At 38.3% G+C, this 14179-nt stretch overlaps 1 protein-coding gene across 1 annotated transcript in view; it reads left to right on the top strand.

The window, feature by feature from the left end:
- Positions 1–14179, top strand: part of CSMD1 (CUB and Sushi multiple domains 1) — a 1960312-nt gene that overhangs the window by 1443546 nt on the left and 502587 nt on the right. The window contains exons 14-17 of the mRNA XM_074947791.1: positions 2229–2555; positions 3407–3601; positions 8282–8420; positions 12598–12785. Coding sequence (XP_074803892.1) covers positions 2229–2555; positions 3407–3601; positions 8282–8420; positions 12598–12785 — 849 coding nt within the window. The remainder of the gene's footprint in view (positions 1–2228; positions 2556–3406; positions 3602–8281; positions 8421–12597; positions 12786–14179) is intronic.

Below are 14179 nucleotides of genomic sequence, written 5' to 3'. Positions count from 1 at the left end.
GGCAGGTAAACTATGCTCTTTACTTATCTTCACCATTTTTAGAAAACAAACAAACATCTTCTTGCAGTTTTACAAGTATAGCACAGGGACTTATCGTTTGGGGGCATTTTCAAAAGCACTTTGGAGCACAATTCCCAAAGTTAATGGGGCTTGTGTTGCTAACACTGGTCTACACACAATTTTTGTACAGGTATAACTGTGTTGGTTAGGGGTGAGATTTTTGTTTTACTGAAATAGTAATACCAGTACGCTGGTTAGTGCTGTTTTACCACTGTAGCTTATTCCCCATCCCGTATATGAGTAAGCTATGCTGGTATGAACAGATTTATATTGGTGTAACTACTTCCACACTAGGGTCATAAATAAGTAGCCGCTTTTTAAAGCAAAGTTATTTTATGTTTCCTTGTTTGTGTGTTTAAAAAAAATATCAAATTTATGTTTGCGACAAATAGGTTATTTTAATAATTTAATTATAATTATTGAGGATAGAAAGAAGTGGGTTTTTTGCAATTTTTCCTTGTCAAAAACATGCCTACTTTTAGTAATGGTGAGAGTAATAGTGATGGTTCACCAAATATTTGGAAAACATGAAAACTGATGCAAATCTGAGTGTTCATATTTCACAAACTAGTAATCTTGCACAGCTTTCTTTTGTAAAAATAAGATGTATTTAAAATTACAAGCTGTTTTAAAATTGAGATCAGGCTTTTTTTTAAAAAAAATTTCTAAATCTGCTGTATACAGTGGGCCAGGTTTTCACTGTTGATTCAACAGACCTCCAATTTTGTGAGTACAACTTTGCACATGCCTTCACCCTTTTTTCTCCCCATGATCTTCCACAGGTCAGAGGACATACACAGGCGACAGATTCTATTAGTTGTGCATTCAGTTGATATAATTTGCATATGCAGTATCCTTTGGAACAAATGGGTTGTGCAGAAGAGTTAGGCAGCCTTTTGAGAATCATAGCATCATAGTGTGTGTGTATATATATATATATGCGCACAGATACATGCATTTCCACAAAAGCACTTTTCATTTCAATAATCAGTTTAGCTTAACATTTTAACTCTTGGAAACAACATTTTCATCAAAACAAGTTATTTAAGTCCTATAAGACGAGAGAAAATGTATTATTAACCAGTCAAAACATTAATTTCAATTTGAAACACAGTAAGGTATAGAAAAGGTCCAGCCCTTGTGTGGGGTGCAATGAACCTTCCTCTTACTCTATGTACTCTCTTCTCAGATACCAACCACAACTCTGAATACCAGGAATTGTTCCTTGTTAGTGGTGTTCATGGTGTAAGCCATCCCAAAAGTGTAAGAATGAAACAGAATCATGATTCACTCTTTTTCTCCCACTTGCACCAGCTACCAGAGTTGGCCAATAGTATAGGTGAGCATATATTGCCTCCTTTTTAGAGGTGGATTAGTCCATGTCTACACTACCCCTTATGCCGGTAAAATTTATATCACTCAGGGGTGTGAAAAAACAACCTCCTGAGCGATAGAAGTTTTGCCGGCATGAGTGGTAGTGTGCATAGCACTGTTAGCAGGAGAATGTCTCCCACCAACATAGCTACCGCTGCTGATTGAGGTGGTTTTATTATGTCGATGGGAGAGTTGAGGTGGTTTTATTTTGTTGACGGGAGGCTACGCAAACGATCTTACAGCGGCACAGCTGTATTTGTAGAGTAGACATGGCCTTAGTGGGCATTCTTCTTTGGAACCTTTTAGACTACCACCTCATGCAAGTGGAGACTTGCACTATCTGCAACATGAGCTTATGCCTTACTGGCACAAATTGGCTACGCATGTCATTTTTGATTGTCACATGGGTGTTCACTCCATTACTACTCTCAAACCAGCAGACATACTTTTAGGCACATTCACTTAGCTCACAACACTATTGTTATATATTCTTTTTAAATGGATTCTGTTTGTGCTTCTAGCAATAAATAACTTGAAAGCTCTGATAGTGTCATGTAGCCACATGTGAGGAACTAAAAAAATCATAAATGCATAAAAAGGCTGATATGCTAAACCATGGAAATAGTCTGACATTATTAAACATGATCATATTACAAGCTCCAGCTAGCAGGAGTCACGATTTGTTAGCCCAATCTTCAAAACAATCCATTTTCCACGGAAAAAAAAAGTAAAAAGAAATATGTTTTGCATTATTGCTAAATGTTATGTTGAGAGTCTATTATTGTCTCTCTTAGTCTCATGCTTCTTCAACTTCACTACACCATCTGGAATTATTCTTTCACCAAACTACCCTGAGGAATATGGGAACAACATGAACTGTGTATGGTTGATTATTTCGGAGCCAGGAAGCAGGATTCATCTAATTTTCAATGATTTTGATGTGGAGCCTCAGTTTGACTACCTTACAGTGAAGGATGATGGGATTTCTGATTTACCAGCTCTTGGCACTTTTTCTGGCAATGAGGTCCCTTCCCAGCTGGCTAGCAGTGGGCACATCGTAAGACTTGAATTTCAGTCAGATCACTCTACCACAGGAAGAGGCTTTAATGTCACTTATACAAGTAAGCACCTGTTCGTCTAGTTTGGTATTAAATATAACATTTTAATTAAATCTTTTTTTTGGTCACAATAATACAAAGATGAATTAAGAATGTGTGTGTTTAGACAAACAGATAATTAAATTTCCCAAGGAAAACCACTATATGTGTGAGTTTAAGATATGTGAAGTCTTAGTCTTTAATGTAAATTGCAAAAATTATAGTGTCTATATAACAGGCATACACCCTTACTATCTTTCACTGAAGATTTACTATTTTCAGTTAGTTTTCCAACATTCTATGTAATCTCTGATGTTTGTTTACTCTTACTATATATACAGCTCAGAACCAATAACTCTTAATTTGAAAAACACTGAAAATAAGAAACTAGTATGATGTGTGTGTAAAAATGTATAGTTGAATCTGTTACTCGGTAACCCCTCCTTCATATATCTATTGAAGTGCCTCAGTCTAAGGTGCTCTTTTTTGAGATTTCTGATAACAGATGCTGTCTTGAAAGTAACCCTGCAATACTTGCAACAAACTACTGGCCCTTTTGGAAGTTTTTGGTGAGGAAAGGTTAGAGTAGGCATGGAGACTGTCCTCTTACTCCAAGAGATGTTCCACTTAGGTTGGAGGTAAATTGACAGTAAGGCTTGTTCTCCTTCAGCCTGTGATTTTTTTCTGTCCTATGGATAAATCAGTCTACAAGGCTTTCAATGTGGTGCCTTGTCAAGTACTAAATACACATTTTAAAAAATCCCACCTATCTTAAGTGTACTTTGTGTTAATGTAAGTAGATTTAATGTAGAATTTTTGATGTCATTCTTGCACAAGTAATCTGGGGCTTTTGTTCTGATTTTTTTTTTAATCAGCCTTTGGTCAGAATGAGTGCCACGATCCTGGAATTCCCATAAATGGAAGACGTTTTGGAGACAGATTCCTTCTGGGAAGTTCTGTTTCTTTTCATTGTGATGATGGCTTTGTTAAAACCCAAGGCTCTGAGTCCATAACCTGCATTATGCAGGATGGAAATGTTGTGTGGAGCTCCACTGTCCCACGCTGTGAAGGTAAGGGACACAATTCTTCTTTTACAGCTACTGTCTTATATTTTACATCTTACATACAAATAACTATTTTATTTCCTTTTCACATTTCGAACATAATCAAGACTGTTTTGCTTTTGTTTATCCATTTGTTTTTTCTACAATAGTTTAAGAGAATAGAGAATAGTATGTAATATCGCAAGACAATATACACATCTTTCTAAGAATAGAGTATCACTTTAAAACTTTTAGTTGTAAATGTATTGACGTTTTGACCACCACCTTTGTCTATTAGCTGTGAGTTATGGCTAGTGAAAGGGTATGGTAATTTAGATACATATGGCATATAATGGAATGGTGGTAGCTGCCCTATAGTTTAGACTGAAGCTAAGTCCATGGGGCCGGATGCGTTGCATCCAAGAGCGCTAAAGGAATTGGCAGATGTGATTGCAGAGCCATTGGACATTTGAAAACTCATGGCAATCCGGGGAAGTCCCGGAAGACTGGAAAAAGGCTAAAGTAGTGCCAATCTTTAAAAAAGGGAAGAAGGAGGATCCTGGGAACTACAGGCCTGTCAGCCTCACCTCAGTCCCTGGAAAAATCATGGAGCAGGTCCTCAAGGAATCAATTCTGAAGCACTTAGATGAGAGGAAAGTGATCAGGAACAGTCAGCATGGATTCACCAAGGGCAAGTCAAGTCCGACTAATCTAATTGCATTCTATGATGAGATAACTGGTTCTGTGGATGAAGGAAAAGCAGTGGATGTGTTATTCCTTGACTTTAGCAAAGCTTTTGACACGGTCTCCCACAGTATTCTTGTCAGCAAGTTAAAGAAGTATGGGCTGGATGGATGCACTACAAGGTGGGTAGAAAGTTGGCTAGATTGTCGGGCTCAACGCGTAGTGATCAATGGCTCCATGTCTAGTTGGCAGCCGGTATCTAGTGGAGTGCCCCAAGGGTCGGTCCTGGGGCCGGTTTTGTTCAATATCTTCATTAATGATCTGGAGGATGGTATGGATTGCACCCTCAGCAAGTTTGCAGATGACACTAAACTGGGAGGAGAGGTAGATACGCTGGAGGGTAGGGATAGGATACAGAGGGACCGAGACAAATTGGAGGATTGGGCCAAAAGAAATCTGATGAGGTTCAACAAGGACAAGTGCAGAGACCTGCACTTAGGATGGAAGAATCCAATGCACCACTACAGACTAGGGACCGAATGGCTAGGCAGCAGTTCTGCAGAGAAGGACCTAGGGGTGACAGTGGACGAGAAGCTGGATATGAGTCAACAGTGTGCCCTTGTTGCCAAGAAGGCCAATGGCATTTTGGGCTGTATAAGTAGGGGCATTGCCAGCAGATCGAGGGACGTGATCTTTCCCCTCTATTCGACATTGGTGAGGCCTCATCTGGAGTAGTGTGTCCAGTTTTGGGCCCCACACTACAAGAAGGATGTGGAAAAATTGGAAAGAGTCCAGCAAAGGGCAACAAAAATGATTAGGGGCCTGGAACACATGACTTATGAGGAGAGGCTGAGGGAACTGGGATTGTTTAGTCTACGGAAGAGAAGAATGAGGGGGGATTTGATAGCTGCTTTTAACTACCTGAAAGATGGATCCAAAGAGGATGGATCTAGACTATTCTCAGTGATAGCAGATGACAGGACAAGGAGTAATGGTCTCAAGTTGCAGTGGGGGAGATTTAGGTTTTATATTAGGAAAAACTTTTTCACTAGCAGGGTGGTGAAACACTGGAATGTGTTACGTAGGGTGGTGGTGGAATCCCCTTCCTTAGAAGTTTTTAAGATCAGGCTTGACAAAGCCCTGGCTGGGATGATTTAGTTGAGGATTGGTCCTGCTCTGGGCAGGGGGTTGGACTAGATGACCTCCAGAGGTCCCTTCCAACTCTGATATTCTGTGATTCTAACTTCCTATTATAAGCCTGATTTGTAAATTCTACCTATAACTTCCCCAAAACAAACATATCCGCCTGAAATTTTGAATGTTACATGTCGTCATGGTGCAGATTCCTTCATTTTTACCAAAATTCCAAGAAAAAATACATTTTTAAAATTCTGGTACTTTGAAAATGTACATGTAAGAGAAGAAAGAGAGAGAATGGGTGTGAAAAATTCCTAAATGCTCATTATGTCTCCAAAATTACTTGGCTTGAAAATTCCAACTTTGTTTTCTTAGCCTTGCCTAGGAAAAGATATTAATTAGATCAGATATACAGAATACTATCTCACTGTGCTGTGCCAAATATAATATAGAAATATAATGGTCATAATAGGCCAAATCCATCATTTTCTAATGGCTAAGTGGCAGAGCATTACACAAACTTAAGCCAAGAAGTAAGTAACCATTTTTATTATGTGAACTTTATGGTCAAGAAGTTGTATGTCCTCTGACCTCAGATAGTTCCAGATTCTCACTGAGATAATATATTTTTGTAAATATAGAGCTAGACCTTCGTGGTGTAGATCGTCGTACTTCTATTGATGTCAGTGGAGCTACACTGATTTATACCAACTCAGTATCTGTCCCATATTTCTGTCAGTATTTTAGCTGTACAAGAATTCATTTCTTGAAAGATAGTGTGCATTTTTAAGAAATTTAGAGATACTGAAAAAAGCTGGCAGCAGTTTGATAAGATGTGTTAGATGGGAGCTTAAGTGCTGCACTAGCAAGATTCCTAATCTTAACAGGGCCATGTAATCAATTGCTCAATGGAGCAGTTTTTGCCTAGAGCAAGAACAGTCTATTCCAAGGGGGTTTCTTCATCAAACAAAGTTTTCTGGTTTTTAAATTCTATACACATAATTGGTTCAGGATTCAATATCCTCTTTGTAAAACTTCATTAGAAAGTTTTCATAGGTGCACAAACAAAGGAACCATGTTGAGAGCACAGGGAAAGTATTAGCAGGGAGAAACAAATACTGAAATGATTGTCTTTAAGGAAATACATCTGAAGGGTTTTATCCTTCTCCCACTGAAGCTTGTAGACATTTGTCATTGATTTCAATAGGAACAGGATTAGGGTCTTATTTCATCAATCTAAAAGACTAATAGTTTTTCAGTAAGTGCAGTTCTTTGAACTTAAAATAAAAATGTCATTTATTTAAAAGCTATTTCTTAGTGTAGAGGTTTCTTTTTCCTTCGGACAAAAGGTTTCTCTTTTCTGATGGTAGTTATAAACCAAGTGTCCATTGCTTTAGGGTAGTTTGGAGATAATTTGGTCTGATTGTGCATGCCCATGACTTGATTGAGCTACTCTGTTATGTTCTGCTTTCAAGCACATTTAGCAATCATTGTAACAAGTGGTGTGTGAAAAGTTTTTCTGCACAGGATAACACTTTATCTGGTGCACATCAACAAAGTTTTAATAAGACTAAATTGATTTTTTAAAAATAATAAAAGATAAATTGTACTTTTTGTCAGCTTTAAGGGAGTACAGACTAGTAGCATTCTGCTAGCTAATATTTTATCCATTAGCCTGAATCTGTACTTATTCAAACTAATGTAACTCAGGGAAAAACTGTACTGAGATCAGTAAAACTATACTAGCATAAATCTTGAGTAAAATCAGAATAATCCCTAGCGAGTTCAATTTCTGTTACAAACAATATAGTAAAGATATGACCATTAATTCACTTGTCATAGCTTCAGATTATTATTAATTTGTATATGGCATTATTAGTGTTCCTGGCACTGTTTTAAGAGACTGAAGACTTGGAGTAAGATTTTACACAGTGCAGCACAGAACTCTCAGTCAAGAGGCAGGTGGAGCTAAGGTGCCTTTAAGACATCTTTAATACCCTCCAAATCCTGAGCAGCGCCTTGGCCCTTGGTGTAACATAACCAGCCCTGGGATAGCATATCTAAATTAAGGCAGCCTATCCCCTGATTCCTATGGGCTTCAGTGCTACTTGGAATCTCCCCAGAGCGGTGTGCTGTGGTCCACTCTTGATAAGCTTCTCTTTTCTCCAGCCTTACCCCTGATACACACTCTACAGCACGCCTTGGGAGGGGTTCTTGGAAGACAACCTTACAGCTTCTTCCTCAGTTCCGGTGCTGGAGCATATCTCTCCTGTCTGGATCTGGGGTTTTTTAGAGCCCTGTTACACTGCTTTTAGACCTTTTTATAAGATCTTTAAGACAAGCAGTTCCATTGAGTTCAATTATTACTCACCCAATAAGGTACTACTCAGTATGAACAAAGGTGGCAGAATCAGTCCCATAAATTGTGAGTTACATGGAGCAGGGTCCTTGTTCTTTTATCTGTGTACCATTCCACACAAATCTATAGTGCATAGTCGAACAAAATAACTATTTATGAAGTAATGTACTACTCAACCTACTTCTCAGAAAAGTTTGCAGAATCAAGTCCTAAATGAGCTCTGACAAGACATGATGTTGGGAGTTATGCCATTCAGAGGGAGGGGTGTGGGCTCTTTATAAAAAATAAGTAAGAAGGATTACTTTTGTCATATAGTACATGTAATTTGTTCTTGCTTTTCAGATTTTCTTAAGAGTTAACTGAACACTGTGTGTGTGTGTGTGTGTGTGTGTGTGTGTGTGTGTGTGTGTGTGTGTGTGTGTGTGTGTGTGTGTGTGTGTGTGTGTGTGTGTGTGTGATTTATCAGCCCATTTAGCTGTAATTTATAGGTATATATTTCACTACATATATATGCTTTTGTTTCCCAGCACCATGTGGTGGACATTTGACAGGATCGAATGGGGTTATCTTGCCACCAGGATGGCCAGGATATTACAAGGACTCGCTAAATTGTGAATGGGTGATTGAAGCAAGACCAGGACATTCTATTAAGATCACCTTTGACAGGTGAGAACAACAGAGAAGTCAAACAACAAGACCTATCTCAACACAAACACAGCACCCACATGTTGAAAGCAAAAGGAAAGGAGTGGGGGATACGGAACACTGCATTAGCTGCTCCTAGTTGAAATCTCTGATTCTGTGCTCTGTGTTCCAGTTTAAGAATTGTGAACTTTCAGTAGACACACACACATGCACTGTACCAAATTCTGCTCTCATTTGTGCCAATGTAAATCTCCTGAAATCAAACAAGTAGCATTGAATTTACAATGGTACAAGCAAGAGCAGAATCTTATTCAGTGCCTCTACATAGGTGACTTTGAAAGTACAATTAGCAACTGACTGAGCTACTCCAACTTTACACCAGCATTACTGAGAGAAAAATATGGTCCCCTTTCCTCGAAGGTTCAAGTTGTAAGTCACTATTTTTGGTATAGGCACTCTTCTTTTTTAATGGTAAGGTTTAATTTAGTTTGGTTTAGTTTAAATGATGGGTCAGTGTTCCTGGCAGTTTTACAATTAAAGACCTGTAATTCTTCACATAGTTTCTTTAAAACTGTTATGCTTTTGGAAGTTAATGATACCATAACTGAGTCTGTTTCCTATCAAGGTTCTTACTCTTTGCACCTAACACAAGTGCTATAATAACTACTGAACCCCAAGAAGGGTAACAAAACATATGTTCCTTGTTTGTTTAGCCTTTCCTGCCCAAACAGAACAAGACTCAGATGGAAAACCTCAGTACTTCTTAAAAAATAATCTTGCCATACTGATAGCATCTAAGATTCATAAAATATCACATAGATTAATAAGATCAGTATCTAACAAGGGAAAAGTATTAATTTATAGGTAATTTAAGTATTTTCTCTAGATTTGGAAAATAGAGGATTTTATATTTTACTATATGTCTTACAATCCACACCTTCAGTTAACAAAATACAATTTTCTAGCCCTTCTGACAGTGAGAACAGCATTTGATATGTAAATTAGCTCACTGGTAGTTTTGATGTTGCCAAATCAAATGCACCTTAGCAGCTCAAAGTACACTGAAATACTCCAGAGGTAGAAGCAAAGGATTGGACACTCCAACATACTGTTTACTTCTGCAAGGGCAATGAAAAATCATTGGCTGATTATATGTTCAGAATGACTTGGCCCGGAAATTCTGATTTGATTTTCATTCCAAATATTAGTGAAGGATAAAGAGTTCCCTCCAGGATGCCATCCTCTGGAGGGGCTAGGCACGATATAGCAAATCAAAAACAGGAGAAGCTATGATGCAGGGAATTTGAATACACCAACAACATCAGCAGAACAAGCTGACACAGAACTTACTCAGCCTCATCTTGACTGGCTTCCCAAATGCACAATGTTAGTAAGTTGCAACACAGATAGATACATGTATAAATGAGTGATTCAGAATAGAATAATAGACCAGTCCCACTGATCAGCCAAATGAAAATCAAAACAACATAAATGATATTGGAGAGAGGCTTTGTTTGAGTAGCTGTATTTGTGTCATATAGCTTCTCTCTCTCTCTCTCTGATCCCCAGTAGGAAAAAAAGAATATCCTTGCATGGGGTGTTGTGAGAAGAAAAATAACAGTTGGTCTTCATTTTGAATATTGTACTTTTCTTTGGTAAAGATGGGATAAATCTTTTTTTCCCTTTTTTCTGGCCACGAGCTTTTTCAGATTCAGCTATTAAATGGCTTAGTGTGATGGGTGGCAGGCAGATCATTTTGCTGTGCCCGCTGGTGCATTGCTAATTACTTGTCCCACAGTTCTTATGCTGCAGTAATCTGAGACACTTAAATTTTCCCACAGTTCATTGGAAAATAATCTATCTATCCTTCTGGGACAATGGCTTTTCTGGTGTTTATGGGCCTTCTTTTGTTGAAGAAGAGATAACACCTCTCATGGTAAACTAGGTATTTCACAAAAACAACGAGGAGTCCTTGTGGCACCTTAGAGACTAACAAATTTATTTGGGCATAAGCTTTCGTGGGTTAGAACCCACTTCCTCGGATGCATGGAGTGAAAATACAGGAGCAGGTATACATATATGAAAGGATGGGGGTTGCTTTACCAAGTGTGAGGTCAGTCTAAGGAGATAAATCAATTAACAGCAGGATACCAAGGGAGGAAATATAACTTTTGAAGTGGTACGAGAGTGTCCCATTACAGAGAGTTGACAAGAAGGTGTGAGTAACAGTAGGGAGAAATTAGTATTGGGGAAATTAAGTTTAGGTTTTGTAACGACCCAACCACTCTCAGTCTCTATTCAGGCCTAATCTAATGGTATCCAGTTTGCAAATTAATTCCAGTTGGTAATGCTTGTCTTCTGAATGTGGGGTTTACAGTTTTAGAGCAAGCACTTTTAAAGTTACAGAGCAAACATTTAAATATGACCTTAAAACATAGGGTACAGATGTCATAAGAAAGATTAATGCCTGCAGCATCCTACAAACATTTCATAAAGTTGAAACACTAAACATATTCTTGTAACTCTAATATCTGTTTTAACTATACTAACACACAGGTGACTTGTTTCCAGCTATGTATCTGTCTGTGTTCAGTGAAGCCTATGGGCCTGGGCATGAGCTGGCACCTGGTCTGTCAGCACCACAGGGGTAAATTGTGGGAAGGCACTGCCAGACTGTTAGCACTTGAGCCTGCATCCTCACTGCAAAGTGAGTGGGTTACCAGCCCAAATTAAAGCATCACCTGGGTTTTAGCATCCAGCTCCAGACATGTCAGATAGCCTCGGTTGAAAACACCACTGAACTTGGATTAAAGGGTTTTCTGTAGGGGGGCAGGGATAGACGAAGGGCAACACCTGAGTAGAAGACCAAGTTAACTCTGCAGTAAAGACAACCCCTCAGAGGCTCAGGACAGTCATTTACTTACCTTTGTGACAGTTAGGAGAACACAGAGATTCCTTTAATTCTGAATGAGTTTGTTTCTCTTTTTATGGGCTGCTGAAAAGTAAGAAATATAAACGGAGTGGTAAGAGAAAACTAAGTAAGGCCTAAATATCCTTTGCCTGTTGCTGATTTTGTTGTGTGAGGGATAGTTTTTAATGGATTCATACTAATAGATATATAAAGTATAATGGGTCTGACTGGGAAGTTTGTTCTTGTTATATCATCATTACCTACAAAACATAATTCTTTCTTTCATTTTGAAGGAAGAGTCCAACATAATTTTTGGTTACTTGTTAAATTAAAGCAATTTACAAGAGTATTATTCTCATTTCCTGGGTTGACACAATTCCACACATTGTCTATTTTCAGTCCTCTGTAACAAAAAAGAATTCAGTTTTCTTTCTCCCTGGCCCACTAATGATGTGTTTCTCATTTTGTTAAGACAGTTGGAGGATATTTGCTTTCAAAAACCATGTTCTTTTGTACAGGGACACAAGATTTCTTGCCCCCAGAGATTAAACCAATCAGCTCCATAGAAGAGTTACGTAAAATGTCAGTTATAGGACATTTTTCATACCTGGTCACAAAATATAAGTCTTACAAAAGGACAGAAGTCTGTTTCTACATGAATGCTCTCAAACTCTTTGAAGATGTATTTGGAGTTGAAACTGTGATATGCAAACTGGTGTACAAGGTTCAGGTTTCCTAGTTCATAAGGCTAACTGATATAACCACCACAGTTGAGAAAAGTGTTTGCTGTGCAGCATGTCTGCCAATGCTGAAGCTAGAGATAGGATTAACCTGTGTTCATTTAGTACAGGAATGACTAACAGAGAATGATTGCACACTTAGCCACCCTTCATGAATCTGAACTCAGTATGCTTAGAAGCACTGTGGTCTACTGGATATGACACTAGACTGGAACATAAGAGACTATAGTTAGTTAGGACCTGCTGTGTGATCTGGGGCAAATCACTTTGCAGACAGACAAAGATTTGAAGGGGCAAAAAGACACAGAAAATGTAAAGTGATTTGCCTCAGATTGCCCAATAGGTCAGAACTGAGGGAAGAAAGGGCGAGAAAGGAGGAAGAAAAAACCTGACCCTTCCTTAGTTTTAATTATTTTGATGTATCTGTAGACATTCTGAATTATATATTACCTGAAATTCTTGGTCACAGTTACATTAGAGTTCTAACATTTTCTGAAAGTTACCCTGTTACTCTGTTTATACACTAATTTGATTTATTTCTTTTCAGATTTCAGACGGAAGTTAATTATGATACTTTGGAAGTAAGAGATGGGCCAGCAAACTCATCACCGTTAATTGGAGAATACCATGGTACACAAGCACCACAGTTCCTTATTAGTACTGGCAATTACATGTATCTGCTGTTCACTACAGACAATAGTCGGTCCAGCGTTGGCTTTCTAATTCACTATGAGAGTAAGTCTGAGATTTCTCTGACAGATTTTTATTCAAAAATATTAAAACATAATAGGAAAAATTATATACAAATAAATTATCATAAATATGTTTGCCTAAGATCAAATAATGTTTACCCCATATCTTAATTAGGAACAGATTCTGAAACCTATAATCATGTTGAAAATGTTTACTCCATCTCATGGAGTAAGGTGCTAAACAGCAAGAATAAAGTGTCTGAATCTGGCCCTGGGAATATAAACTCTTTGAGACAGGGATAGTCTCTTCATTTTATGTGTGATATATAAGGACTGTCTCTAGCACAATAGGGCCATGATCCCTGATTGGGCCCTCTAAGCAATACCACAATGCAAATATATAAATGATCTCTTCTGTGAATCCCACAAATACCTGTAATGATGTGATTTTTAGGGACTGTCTATAGAACTTTGTACATGGAGGTGCTCAGCATCTCTGAAAGTCAGGCTAATTTTAATGTAAGAGTCTAATTTTAGGCACCTAGGTTTGAAAAATGCTGTCCTGTGTAGATAGTTACATACATGTAATTATATTATGAAATCATATTAATATTTACATACATGCAGTGTATTTACACATCTGTATTTTGTATGTACGTAGGCCAACACTTTCTAACCTAAAAATGACAGGGCAGATGGAGATTATGTGCCTGTAATGTAAAGTTTTATTTACACACCTGAAATCAATTGAATGCTTTAGCAGTAAGATTGTATCTAGCATGAGAATATCAAAATCTGTTCAATATAATAATAATTAACAATCTTTACACTAAACATGGAACAGGACTGAAGTACTGGAAAAGCCTGAGTATTCATGGGATAAGACAATAATAAAATTTCTGTCTCCTCGTAATGGCAGTTCAGCTTTTGTGGCACTTTTTGTAGGAGCAGAGGTTTGTCCTGATATCCTCAGCCAAAATGTCCCCTCTTCTACTCTTGAGCACTATGCTGTGTTCCAGTTGACTTCAGTACTCCACTCCAGAGGGGATTCTATTTCTTAGGGCTCATCTGCATGGCACAGTCCGGAGTCAGAGGGGTGTGATTTGTAGAGCTCTCTAAAGTGTTGTGCTTTAAGTGCCCCATGTAAAATAGGACTACGTTAAGGTGAACTAGGTGTTGTCAGATGCTACCGGTGTGGTGTTTTGCTCGTGTTCGGTGATGATAACAGTCTGCTGCGTGCGTGCGTGTTCCCTCTATATGCTGCCCCAGCTCTGCTCAGATAGCTAACACAGCAGACCCTGAGAGAACCCCAATGACAACAGACTCTAGTAAGGTACGAAGGCACATTGGTCAGGTTTATTGTCAAAGAGAAACACAGTCTCTAGCTCCCCAATTCATATAACTACTTATATACGGTTTAATGCTAGTACCTATGTG

The sequence above is a fragment of the Natator depressus genome, chromosome 3 (assembly GCF_965152275.1).
Source record: "Natator depressus isolate rNatDep1 chromosome 3, rNatDep2.hap1, whole genome shotgun sequence".
NCBI classification, from domain to species: Eukaryota; Metazoa; Chordata; order Testudines; family Cheloniidae; genus Natator; species Natator depressus.
This window is presented reverse-complemented; position numbering and strand designations above follow the sequence as displayed.